At 37.3% G+C, this 13,575-nt stretch overlaps 1 protein-coding gene across 5 annotated transcripts; it reads left to right on the top strand.

The window, feature by feature from the left end:
* The first annotated feature begins 2,245 nt into the window (after window positions 1–2,245).
* On the top strand, window positions 2,246–12,517 carry LOC119720454 (Y+L amino acid transporter 2-like). Of its 5 annotated transcripts, none has more exons than XM_038190122.1 (11): window positions 2,246–3,086; window positions 4,012–4,612; window positions 5,923–6,048; window positions 6,411–6,504; window positions 7,197–7,241; window positions 9,303–9,426; window positions 9,863–9,966; window positions 10,434–10,530; window positions 11,380–11,529; window positions 11,902–12,079; window positions 12,450–12,517. In XM_038190122.1, the coding sequence occupies exons 1-11, from the start codon at window positions 2,862–2,864 to the stop codon at window positions 12,503–12,505; spliced, it is 1,800 nt and encodes a 599-aa protein (XP_038046050.1). In that variant the 5' UTR covers window positions 2,246–2,861; the 3' UTR covers window positions 12,506–12,517. The 5 variants fall into 5 exon arrangements, with proteins under 5 accessions (XP_038046050.1, XP_038046054.1, XP_038046052.1 ...); XM_038190126.1 differs by having other exon boundaries at window positions 3,003–3,086; window positions 4,035–4,612; XM_038190124.1 differs by having other exon boundaries at window positions 3,034–3,086; window positions 3,998–4,612.
* The last annotated feature ends 1,058 nt before the right edge of the window (window positions 12,518–13,575 follow it).

Below are 13,575 nucleotides of genomic sequence, written 5' to 3'. Positions count from 1 at the left end.
GGTCAAAAAAACAAAAAAACAACAACAACAACAACAAATGAGTTGATATCATAATCATAAAATGAAATCAAAATTGTGACCAGCCACTAAAAAGTGAGATTGGACAAAAATGTCTGGCACATAAAAATAACCGTTTTGGGCGTTCAATCTTTTTTCCCTCTTTGAAAATGCAGGTTTGTATAATTCAAGATTTGATAAAGGAGATTGAAAGATAGTGTCTAAACTCCGAACAAAAAGACAATAGAACTTCTTGGACTGTACTATATAAATCAGATCTTCTGATGAGATAACACTTCATACACTGATAGTGACTGGTCACTTATTCCATTCTCAAGTGGAAAGCATAAATACTCAAATCGTAGGGGAGAACTGGAAAAAGAATGCGTTTTCAGAAAATATATATGTCTTCTTGGAATGTACTTTGAACTGTCTACTTAAATTTGAATGTCTGTAAATAGGATAAAATGAGAAATCAATCAAACTTCTGCGTACTTTTGTAAATGGGCATATTTATGCTTTCCACTTGTTTCTTTTTCAAAAATGCACACTTTTTAGACAAATATAAATCAAAACCAATAAACTCTCAATTTGAAGCTTTGTATTAAGTTACCTATCGCAACCACCTTCGCAATGTTCTCAACATGCTTGGCATGTTATTCAGACATTGGTATTCAGTCAAGTGCAATTCTCAATATTCTTTAAATCTCAAATAAAAAACCACCATCACTGGTCACTTTTTAATCATACAAAGGGATGTTTACAACTTTACGGCAAGAGTATAACTCGCACAACCCCAAGTGACTTTTGAATACGAGTGTCTTGAATATTCAAAACACCCTGTGTGTCTTTGGCACTTTCCACTTCTCACAACTAACTTCTGATTTTGAGAACTTGAGAGTCAATGCACGAGAACCGAGTCTATTTTCAGGACGGTTGCGTCTGATAGCACCATACATTAAAACATGCACATTGCACCAATAAAAAGTACTGCTCCATCAATATTTACATATATCAACAGTTAGGCAATACTGGAAACAATGTACATTATATAAAAATACTCTTATGGCTTCAAGGGCAGAAAAATTGGCCTATGGCCTTGTGTTGTCCATGACCACAATATATATCAGTGCTTAATCTTCAAAGCTTCAAATTGTGTTTACAAAAAGCTGGGCGATAGCAATACACATGCACAGTGTAGTACAATTTTTGGAGTACCCTATATTTAGTGTTCATGTACTTTTTGTGTCAACATTTTAGATTTTGGAAAGCCTGAAAGTGTCTTTATAGACATTTTTTGTTTACTACACATTGAAAATCCGAATTCAGAAATGGAAGGCCAATACTGGTTTAGAACTACACTGTGCATGCTCACACACAAAACTGATCAAAAATGTTTCACCCTGCAAAATGGTAAGATTTACAAATGTCTGTACAACTATTTACAATAATCAATTTTTCTAGAAAAATGTACAAACATTATACAATGTTCTTAAAATGCTTGAAAGCATTATTCCTTTCATTGCTTTCATTGAAATAATTCCAAACAGATTCTGCGCTCGCAGTCGCAGCGCTAACGGTCATTCATCACACATTTGTACTCAAATTCTGCGTTGCATTTTACCGTCTCGCCAATAAAAGCCAAAATGTTTAAAAAATTTACAGAGGTCTTATCTGATTCACTGAAAACTCGTAATTCAATCATTTCTGTGGCTAACGTCTGTTACTATGCTACAGCCTACCCCTAGAACTATGTGGTCTAGGGGTAGCTACAGCCATGCTGGAATTATACACAGCAACATGTATATCGTAAGGGTTTATCAATTGTGTCAATGTTTCAAATTGGGTCGTACAAAACAAGTCAATTTTGAATAGTTGATTCACGGAGACGGTATAACAAGCTATGGCAGATTTGATTGAAAGATCTCCAAAATTGCCACAAATATCAAAAACATGGCCAAAAATCTGGCTTAATTAAGTTCAATCAAGATGGTTTTTATGATTGAACTGGAACTTTTAACATGAACTTCAAATTCCTGGTCATGCTTTCATTGATTGCATTGGTTGTCATGGTTGAGGCTGCGGAAAGACCGTTAGCAAGCCAATGTGCAGGGGGTCGTGGGAGGAGCTCTGGTGAGGGGGCCTCGTTGAACTTGGACCCAGCAAAGCCAGTAGGACTTCCATTGTTGTTGGCCCCATCTCCACGTGTAGAATAACTTGAGCGTCTCAGTGGCGGGGTGCCAGCTTTAGGAGAGACTCTATTCTGCCCCTGATTACCCCGATTCTTGTGCCTTGGCGACCCACCGTTCGAGCGACTGCCGCCGTGTGCAGCAGGATAACTGACTCGGCGAACTGTTTGCGAGGTTTCTGGCGACATACTGATCGGATCTGGAGTCATACCAGCACATAAATGTTACCAATAAACCTCTTAAAACTGTCCAGTGATAGGCAGATACTTTACTTGACTTGATATGCAGGAGGAAAGACGCAAGGCGACAGCTGACTTGACTTGCTTGCTTGAACCGCGGTCTTGCTTGGAAAACAAAGATGGCGACTCTTTGTTGGGAGTATTCACCAACACAAACTTGACAAAGCGTTTTCAGCTGGCGAAGAAATCGTCTCCCTTCGACGGAATTCTGTAAAATTCACAACCCAAAATACCACCAAACTGGGAAGGAGATATTGTACCATCAGATGATTGATTGAAGTGTGAAGAATTTGGGCTGGATGGGTTGAATTTCGGTGCAGTAGTGTGGGGAAATTTGTGGAACTTCCTTTGCGAAAGTGCACTACATGGATGATGTATACAAATGCATACGCGACGCGTATATAAATTGCCCGACACTAGATGAGCCAATAAGCGAATGCGTTTAAGCTACCTTATTATCATAATAAGAAACGGACCAATGATATCCCTTTTCACAGCGATGACGTCAACAACTTTTTTCTGGGCTATAAATACAGACCAATCACAACCTGTGTTTTCTATTGACAATGACGACAAAGCGAAGGCCAAAGGACATGCGACAGTAGCTGGTCGGTTATATTTCCGCTGGCACGCAAGAAGCATACGTCATCGCCAACATAAGGTGAGCTTTTGAAATAACAAATTTCTCACCATAGTTTCGGGCTTCTCCATATGAAAATAGAAATGACGACACTAGGACAATGATGAACCAGGTGTTCTTAGACAGCTATTTAATGAGCATTTCAATTTCATACATTGATGGAGGATTGTCCCCTTTCCGTTTGAATTGCTAAATTGATAAGTTGTAGATTGTGCAAGAAATTTGGGTCTTTCCCTAGCTTACTACGATTACAAATTTACAAACTTTTTACCTAAAGGGCGACCTTTCTGTTTCCCTGAAGACAATACGCAGCCCCATATGTACTCGAACGCTAAGTGTTCTTGTCTCTAGCTTGAGAACATGTATTTATTTATTCCATTTCTTTACCCCAGTGTACACCAAAACAGTTTAAAAATTGGTTTCCATTGGAGCCCGGCATACATTACAAATTATCAGTTCAACTCAGCTCTGAAGAAAAAGTACATGTGATCATTGGTGAAACATATCGACAAACATGTCAGTGGTGACTTTAAAAAAACGGGTAAAAACGCATCTATCGGAGAACATTGAGAGAACAGTGGTTTATTTGAGGATCAGATTCTATATACGGTAAACAAATTTGAGAAAATGCTAAACTTCATACATTTATTTGAAACAAAAATTCATTCTTAAAAAAAAGGAAGAGGGCGGTATACATCGTGACCACGGTGTTTTAGCCATGGGACCTCATCATCGCATGCAACGGAGACAGTTTTTTTTATAAGAAGAAAGGGTAAAACATACAGGCCTAAAAAATTACAGGTGCCAACATCTTGTACAGCGCCCTCTATAATATGGTGACCAGTCCCCCCCCCCCCCCCCCCAAATGTTGACAATAATATTATTGCTAGCTGAACGCACGTGACCCATATCGATTATCGATATCATCAAAGATCTTCCTATATAGCGCAGGATCTCTTATCACTACAGTAGTATCTGCTGGATCGCGGCAAAAGGATGCCTTGAAATGGAGGACAAGAGCGCAAATGGGGATTGCGAGGAGAAGCAAAACGATGGCCTCTCCAGCAGTGCTGCTGACAAGACGGAGAAGACTTCAGTTGAGGGAGATGTGGACGATGACCAGGAGAAAGTTGTCATTGTCCCCCATCTGTCGCTGTTCAGCGCAGCAGCCATCAATGTAGGCAGCGTGGTCGGCTCCGGGTTGTTCATATCCCCTAAGGGGGTCGTTGCCGGCTGCGGCTCGGTAGGCCTCTCCATGGTGATGTGGCTCGTCTGCGGACTCATCTCCCTCCTCGGAGCCCAGTGCTTCGCAGAGATCGGGGCCATGTTGCCTCAGTCCGGGGGGACTTTCTCCTACTTGCATGTCATGTTTGGAGACCTGGTGGCTTTTCTGTACATGTGGGGCAAGGTTGTGCTTGCTCTGCCTGCCTCCTGTGCCCTCATAGCGCTCTTGTTCGCCGAGTACTCCCTGCAGCCGTTTTTTGATGTCAATCCATTGTGTTCGCTCCCCAAAGAAGCAGTGTGGTGCCTTGCAATATTCAGTTTGTGTGAGTACAAATCATTGTTCAAAAATGTAAAAAAAAAAAAAATTTAAAAATAGAGAGAGAGATAGAATAGAGCAAGCAAAAGAAAAAAAGATAGACAGAAGAAAAAAACAAAAATGCAAATGGAAAAAAAGAGAAGAAAAGCACAAAAATGCAAATGGAAAAAAAAGAGAAACACCTCTTCAATCATGTCCAGTGTCCAGTCAACGGGGGATCCAGGGACAGAGGGAGGCCGGGGGGGGGGGGGGGGGGCTTTTCACATTAAATTTGGGCCGAAAAATTTCGGACCGACTTTTTCGGGGAGTAAAAACAAAATCGTTTGCCCCCTCCCACCCCCCCCCCCCCCCCCCCCCCCCCCCCCAACCAAACAGTTGTGTTCTGGATTCGGCCTTGTGTCCAATATCATTTCAATTTTTTTGTTATACTTTGATTTTTTTGATGGAAAAGCAAGGTAGCACTTAATAAAATTACTTATAACATTAACAGATTGCATAAGATTTCGTAGCAACAACTACTTCACATCAGATGCAATGAAGAGGGGCCTTTTCATGCAAGATTTATGATCAGTGGTGCATGTAATGTGACAATAATGCAGTCTAGTCCAGGCTATGAATAATCCATTGTACACAACGACCTATTCAAGGACTTATAACAGAAATGTTCCTGTTCGTCATTTTAAGTGCTACCTTGCTTTTCCTTGTGATTCTGCGTGATAGCACGGATGTCCACCACTTTTTTAGGGGATTTATTATTTATTATATGCAAACTTTGATATTGCTTTTGTTGTTGGCATAACGCTTATTATCAGATTTAGTTATCAGATTTGATTTGTCTCTGCTAAAATACTGAATTTGTCAAAAACAATTCTAACATTTAATATGAGTAATGCCAGAAATTAGAAATCGTGATGAGATTCCATGCTCAGTCTCGGAGCAGATAAAATTAGTTAAGATTATTGCAGATGTCTTAAAGACTCTTAATTGTTGATGTCCCCTAACGTAGTGCACTTTAGAGTTTTCGCCTCTCAAGCGTCTTGCTGGAGAAATAGTTTTACAGAAAGTGACATTTCATCAAGCTCTAAACATCCCCATTCATTAATCTTGAGTTTACCTACCCATTGAAAAAGTAAAAAGAGAAATTTTGGCGCAATTTTCCGATTTCAAGTCAAGTTGACATTTCTGTCCATACTTTCAAATCGCGATAATTACAAACATATTAATATTAAATTAAACAAATATACAGTTAGCAATAAGAAAAGGAATATATATTGATGTATAATATGACTTAAATTTAATTGTTTTGTATTTTTATAGGTGTAGCAACTGCTGTAAATTTTCATAGTGCTCGCTTGGCTACCAGAGTGAATAACGTTCTCGCCATTTGCAAAGTGGCATCGTTGTTAATCATCACAATCGCAGGCTTTGTTGCTCTTTTCCAAGGTAAAAATATTTTAATATTAAGAAACCAAATATGAAATAAAAAATAATTGTCATGCCCAAGCAAAGTTAACTGCTTGGGTAAACAGTAAATACAATTAAATAATTAATATACCTATGACCATCTTGGTGCAAATCAATAGGTCATGACTTCTTGAATGGCGTATGCACAATTGACCAATAAGATCACAGTAACGTTTTCAGCGTAAACTACTGCAGCAGAATCACAGATATTCTGGAGGCATTTCTTGCAACTTTAATTAAGTGATCACAAAAACTACTGCAGGTTTATTTTAAAAAAATCATTTCAAAATTAACAACTAAAACCAAGCAAAATTGAAATTCGTTTGTTTTTTTTTCCCCAGGAAAAACAGACAATTTTCAGGATGCATTCCGTGGGAGTACTTATGACAGTCTTGGAGGCGCATTGTACAATGGTCTTTACTCTTACGCGGGATGGTGAGATTATCAAATCAAAATTTTATTTCTTAATAACAATTGCCGGTAAAATTAAAATGTAAACAGTTGGTAAGTCAAAGTTGCTGTTTTTGTTTACTTACCTACTATGGGGCTTCTCTATAATGAGCTTGTTATCTCCGGATCAGTGCACATCAGGCCCCTGTTGACACCAGAGCATTTGACTGGTTAGTCTGGCCAGGAATGCACACAACAGAGTTACAGTGAAATCTGGACAGGTCAAACTTCAAGGGGAAAGGTTCAAAATTGGACTTGAGCAGAGTTTTGAGATAAGCAGGGTCGTATCGTTGTTATACTACTGGCTTATTTGTTTGACTTAACCAGGGGGTGAGTGATCACCAATAAAAAAGCTGAACTTTGGAAATCTGACCTTTGTACACAGCAAGTGAGGGAAAAAAGCTGACATCCAACACGAAAAAAGCTGAAATCACATTAAAGCTGAGATTTTACACCCCTGTGAACAGTTGTTTTGAGTTTATACCAGAGTTTTACTTAATCAAGATTTCACTGTACTTAAATGTGCCCTAATCTCCTGCTAATCCCCCGTGACTAAAGTGACCGAAAAGTGTGGCCTATAATTAAAAAGAAGCTAAACTGTTAGGCTTTAATTTGAAGTGAAAAGTAGACTTGACTTTTGGAGATTTTATTGTCCTTGTTTTGCTTTTTCATCTCAGGTATGCAATTGGTTTGGTCGGTGGGGAAATCAAAAAACCCGAAAAGTGAGTACTCTCAACAAAAGTAATGTGTGTTTCGTTTGACTTGTTTATTTGATTCCAATTGGCTTGGATTTTTGGATTGGATGTGCACAGCAGACATTTTAGCTGAGAAGCCCTGAAGAAACCTGTAGAGATAACGAAGAAAATGTGGGAGGAAAACCTTCTATTCGTTCAGTTGGGGAATACACACGGTGGGGGTAGGGGGGGGGGTGTCTAAAAACCTCTCTTGGGCTGGCAAAAAAGTAGGAAAATTGTGGAGAAAAACCCAGTTTCACATGTAATGGGGACACCAACCTCTACATATGGAAATAATCACTATTTTCACCTCTCTTGGGCTGGCAAAAAAAAGTAGGGAAATTGTGGAGAAAAATCCAGTTTTTCACATGTAATGGGAACACCAACCTCTAAATATGGAAATAATCATTATTTTGTGCAATAATCTGAAAATGTCTTAATATCATGGAATAATAAGTGTTTATTTATTAGCTTATGAAATGTATAGAATTCAGAAATTTTCAAAGAAAGCCAACAGACATACGGCACAAAAAGATATTTGCTTCACACTGTAACAGACATTTGGGGGGACACTATGGTGTCCCTGTTTCACATGAAACTAGCAACTTATTTGCGCTATATTTCTTAAGCCTGTCCTTGAAAATTCAAAAGTTCATAAAAGACACAAGTATCTTTACTACTTGATATAATTTATAAATTTTAGACTTTTTCAATGAAAACCAAAATATGGCACATTAAGTCACAAATTTCACACGTAAAATGTTGGTGTCCCTGTTACATGGTAAATCATGTTTTTCGTCATGTAAGAAGAAAATCAAAGTCAGAAAATGCAAAATGTATGTTTAGAGTACTAAGATCAGTCCTACAGATTTAAACTGCAAAGGTTAGAGAAAATATATTGCATCCAGACATATTACATAACAATGTCCAACCTTGGACCCCTTATTTATGAAATGACCCAGGTAGCTTTGTTTGATAAAACACAATGATAAGCTCACTAAATATAGTTCAGGCCTTACATTGTATATTTTAAAGAGCAAAGTTCACAAAATGGCCAATTCACTTTGCTAGTCTGAAAAGCTGTGAAGCGAAAAGGCCAACTGCTAACATTTTGTGTGTTCTACATATGTAGCTGACAGTACGTCGATCAGCTCAATAGGTGTACAATAGCAAGGCAATAAAACATACTACATTGACGTTAAGCCCCCCTTTCATATTGCAAAACCAAATGGCACACATACATGTACATGTATTTGTTATCAGTAATAATAAATATTTGAAGTGCCTTGTTCTCATCGCAGAAGTTTGAGCTTTTTGGAAGGGAGTATTAACAACAAAATTTACTCAACTTGTGACTTTAAAGGGAATATACATCATTTGCTTTTGCTGTAATTTTCAGAAATGGATGGAATTGGGGGTTGGAAATATAAAGCAAATATAGTTACACTGACTTTTTGGAGATTTTGGGTTCGAAAATGCTATAAAAACCAAGAAAAACGATCATTTTCCTGTAGTCTGGTTCCCTGACTCCATATAAGAAGAAACAGAGCAGTTTACATACATTGGGGAATTGTAAGGTCAGGGAACCAGTCTAGCTTGCTCGTACCCCTTCATAGGTTTGTAATCGATTGCAAACAAGTGCAATGGTCAATAGGGGCCAGTATTTGAAAAAAAGCCAGTTGTTTCCAACGCTGATCGGCCGATCAGCGTTGGAAATTGATACAAAAATACCACTTTTCTTGAAAATGACAGTATACCAGGTGCCATAATTTTACAGGATGCTTTAGACTGTCATTTACCAACATCCTGTTAAGGTATTTCGCAAAAAATTGGTAGTTTTATTTTTCGATGTTTGCAAATGTTGTATATTCCCTTTAAACCTGGTATCATGCAATCACTGAACTAGCAAAATAATATTTCTATTGATTCTTGAGATAAAAGTGATGATCAGATTTGTTTTTCAGACATAATTGTTGCACAAATAAGTTTTGCTCTTTTGTTTTTCACCAAAAAAAATATGCTTTTGTCTTTTTTTTCTTCAATGGGCAGAAATCTTCCCAGGGCCGTTTATCTTTCTGTTCTTCTCATCATTGCTATTGTTATCCCCACCAACATTGCTTATTTTGTCGTCTTGAGCCCTGAGGAGATGATGCAGGCGGATGCAGTTGCCATGGTAACGCCACTCTGACTGTTCAATTTTCAGTGATGGAGAAATTGCAATACTATAATCTTGTTATACAAAATGCAGTTAAATTCTTTTCATACTTGAGAAAAATGCAGTTGTCACAAACTGATGTCACAAACATTTGAATATAATATACTTGATTGTTTTGTTTTGTTTTCCGGATTCCATTTATTTAAGTGTAATTGAGTAGCACCAACGTTACAAAAACATGAACATAATAATCACAAATATCCAATTCTCTTTTCATAATCACTCTTGGAGGATGACTGCATTAAGGAGTGCATCAGAATTCAGGGTTACAAATGTAAACTTTGCCATAAAACCACAGGTATACATGCCAACATTTGAAAAAGAAAATAGAATTTCCAAGAGATTATTTAACAAAGATTCATCAAAGATGTCCTTTTTTCCCCTTGTCTTTTAGACATTTGGCAGCAAAGCCCTTGGTAAGGCCTCCTTTCTCATGCCGGTCTCTGTTGCCTTAGCAACCCTCGGAAGTCTCAACTCTAGTCTTTTCTCCTATGCCAGGTAAAATTATACAACTGTCGAACCCAAGAAACTCGATCCTTTGCCACTAAAAAACAAGACTGTGGAAGGTCTTCAATTGAAAATAAAATTGATAACTTTGCTACAAATAGGACAACATCTTCACAGTGCAAAGGTGGTTTTTGAAACGTCGGCGTCATTTTCAGGTTCGGCTACACCTTTGCCTTCAGAGTCATTCATAGGCCTGTAATGTTCACAACAAATAGAAATACTCAAAAAACGTTTGCCTCATTCTATAGGATATGATGTTCCAGAAGGAGAACATTATTATGGGCCTATGTTGAGCCGTGCCAGTCACCGAAAATCCGAGCCTAAACATCTCCTAGAGCTGAATCTAGAGTTGAAGTGAACTTTTGGAAATCCCCAATATTAAATTTCAAAAGATTTATCATTCAGTTGTAATTTGTAAACTTGGGTGTTTTTTTTCTTCATTCTCCCCAAATCCTCAGGTTGTACCAGGCTGCAGCAGCCAAAAATCACCTCCCAAAGATCGTGTCAATGATCAACATCAATCGCAGAACCCCAAATCCGGCAGTCATCCTCATAGTAAGAGCTTTTCTCCTTTTTTTAATTTTGTTTAAATCAATTTAGTTGACTCCATAGGATTCAGTTCCCCCTGTTTATTTCGTTTGTCAAAACAAGTCTTTCAAACGCCCACTCAGTGTTTCCTGCCACTACTGTTGTGAGGATTACAATGGGTGAACATTGGCAGATCCAGAGGGGCCCAAGTTCACCATTTTTTTTTTTGGACAGAGTATATTGAGAAACAAATCAAGTGTTTCATGTGATTGGTTATTACCTTGTCTTCCAGAGGAATTTTGAATTTGTCAAATTAGTGGCTGTGGTGGGGAGTTATATCATTTTCATTGAAGTGGCTCATTTTCCAGTCTGCACACAGAATTGGTTTTGCCATTTATATGTGTGTCGATAGCTTCAAATGAGTCAGTCACCATGACTAGGTTTTTATTTATTATGTTCCACATCAGTACGCGATTTCAAAAAATGGAATTAAAGTCATTAGTGTTTTTTAGAGTGTGTTCTTTGCTAGTGCTTTTCTTCAAAATGGTACAATGGAAACTTTCACCAAATATGTCCAAAATACCAGCTTACAACATAATCATTGGCACTTGTCTTGATAATTGCTACATATTTTTAATATTTTCTTTCATTTGGGTCCAAATCATTCCGACTCACCCTGTATACTTAATCCCCTTCCCCTTTTGACCAAAAAAAATTCAAGCCCTCTTAGTCCCCCCCCCCAAAAAAAAAAAATTGGTTCTTGATCCGCCCTTGTTGGTGAATGGTAAATGTGGGGTACAGAATGTACACAACTAACCTGGTTATTGTAACTCAAAACTGAAATATTATTTTAACCTTTTTCCCTTTATTTTCCAGAGCTTCACAATCCTGCTGTTCATCTTTGCTCCCAATCTGTTTTCACTCATCAACTACCACAGTTGCTTCACGTGGTTATTTTGTGGGGCGGCCGTTCTAGGACAGGTGATTCTTCGCTTCAAAGAGCCCAATAAGCCACGGCCTTACAAGGTAACACAAGTCTTAAAATGAAGACAGTTTTGTCTATTCATTCTGCAAACACATGCATCTTGAAAGTCTTTTAACTTTCACATAGGGTTGTTCCAATACCATATTTTTTAGTTATTTTAATTAAAAAAACATTATCCATACCCTCCCGTGAAAACAATCGCTTACAGGCAAGCACATTTAACTGAAATACTTTGTTCTATGCAACTTTGATCCTTGGATTATTTTGCACAACATTTTGATGAACATTACCCCTTCCTATATTATTGGGCATCACTTACGTTTAACAGAAGTTATACACCAATAAATCATAATTGAAAACAAACAAATTTTGTAAGTGTTTTTTTTTTTTTTTTTTGCTGTTTAATTTTTCAGATCAACATCCTTATTCCAATCAGTTTTGTTGTCATCTGCGTTTTTCTGCTCATATTTGGCACGATCAATTCTCCCATGGACACACTCATCGGCATGGCGATCATTTTCTCCGGTGTTCCTGTGTATTATATATTTGTTCAACCGAGGAAGCAACTGAAATGGATCGGAATTTCTTCAAGTAAGTATGCAACGGAAGTGATCGGTTCAGATCCCATCTTCCAAATGGGGGTACTCTTCAAAACTTACCATTATTATGCATACTGGAAAATGGATGCGGATTTTACGGCGCCTTTTAATGGTTTTGGAGCTTGGTTTCTTATTGTTTTTGGTTCATGTCAGAACTCTCTAAACATTTATGGAAATAGTTACTGAAAAATATCTTTCAAAAAAGGGGGGGGGTAAACAATACCAAAGACAGTGTGATTCCTGTTTAAAGCTTTGGGGGCCATGTTTATCTATGCAAATTAACTTTTTCAAGGAAATACATTTAAAATACAAATCCCATAAATGCATATTAAATGTTGTCATTGTTTCTCTATCTCTTGCAGGACTGATCACACACTGGATGCAGAAGTTGTTCCTTGTCATTGAGGAGGAAAAGTAAAACATAAAACAATTTTTTTTTATTTTTTTAGGTTTTTTTTTTTTTAGTGTCTATTTTATTTTTAGAATGGGCCAGTTTAGTTCTTACTCTATTATGGGGGTAATTTCATACTTCTGTGCTTCAGATATAACATGTCACCTTTAATGTTATTTATAATCATATCAATCAGACTAATCAGAAGATTACTGCTATGAGAGACTGCCACACAAGAGTTTTTATGTACTGTTTAGATTTGTGTTTTTGTTTTTGTGTATTTTGTTTTGTGTAATTTGGTAAACGATTTGTATGTCTATTGTGCATTTTATGCGAAAAAAGAATCTGAACTAAAACTGAATTGTGTACAGTTAACTTATACTATATGTATGAAATGTTTAGTTTCCAATTCTAGGCCATATTCAGTCTACGGTACCTAATTAATAATTTCATTGAAGTTATTATGAACATTGACTAAACATATTACTTTTAAACATATCTTTTAAAAACATCAATACATGTACACACAATGCATGTACATGTAGTTATAAAAAAAGAGGAAAAATGTACATGTGTGTGACATAATGTTGAAGACTGAAATAAAGACAGGCTTTATGGCTTACAGTTTTTAAGTGGAAAAAAATGTACATGGTCTTTGTTTTTCCCCAGCGATTATCTAGTACAAACACAAACATAGTGATCTGTGTTTGTAATACCAGGTGAAAAAGTACAACAGTAGAATCAAATATTAAAAAGGACAAAAGTGGGACTTTTGTTGGCTTTCAGGAGTAGTTTTCGTTGATACTGTCGCCAGAGCTTAAAAACGAGGATATTCAAAATCACACAAGACTTTAAACAGTGTTTTTAAATTTGTAATGGCATTCATGAGAAGTAAAAAAAAAAAGAGCATATCAACGGGTCCCAGGAAAAGTTGCATGCCTGATAGTTATGTGGTTGGTCTTGCGTGAAGACTTGATAGAAAGATACGTCAGGGTCACTATTTGTTGTTTTTGTAGACTGGGGCGGTTGACTGAACTAGCAAGTTTTCCATGCCTGTATTCTCACAGTATTAACTACACTAAAGACTTTCACTCAAC

This window comes from Patiria miniata, unplaced genomic scaffold, assembly GCF_015706575.1.
Source record: "Patiria miniata isolate m_02_andy unplaced genomic scaffold, ASM1570657v1 HiC_scaffold_9, whole genome shotgun sequence".
Taxonomy (NCBI): Eukaryota; Metazoa; Echinodermata; class Asteroidea; order Valvatida; family Asterinidae; genus Patiria; species Patiria miniata.
The sequence above is the reverse complement of the archived record's forward strand: the minus strand, read 5'-3'. Positions and strand labels throughout refer to the sequence as shown.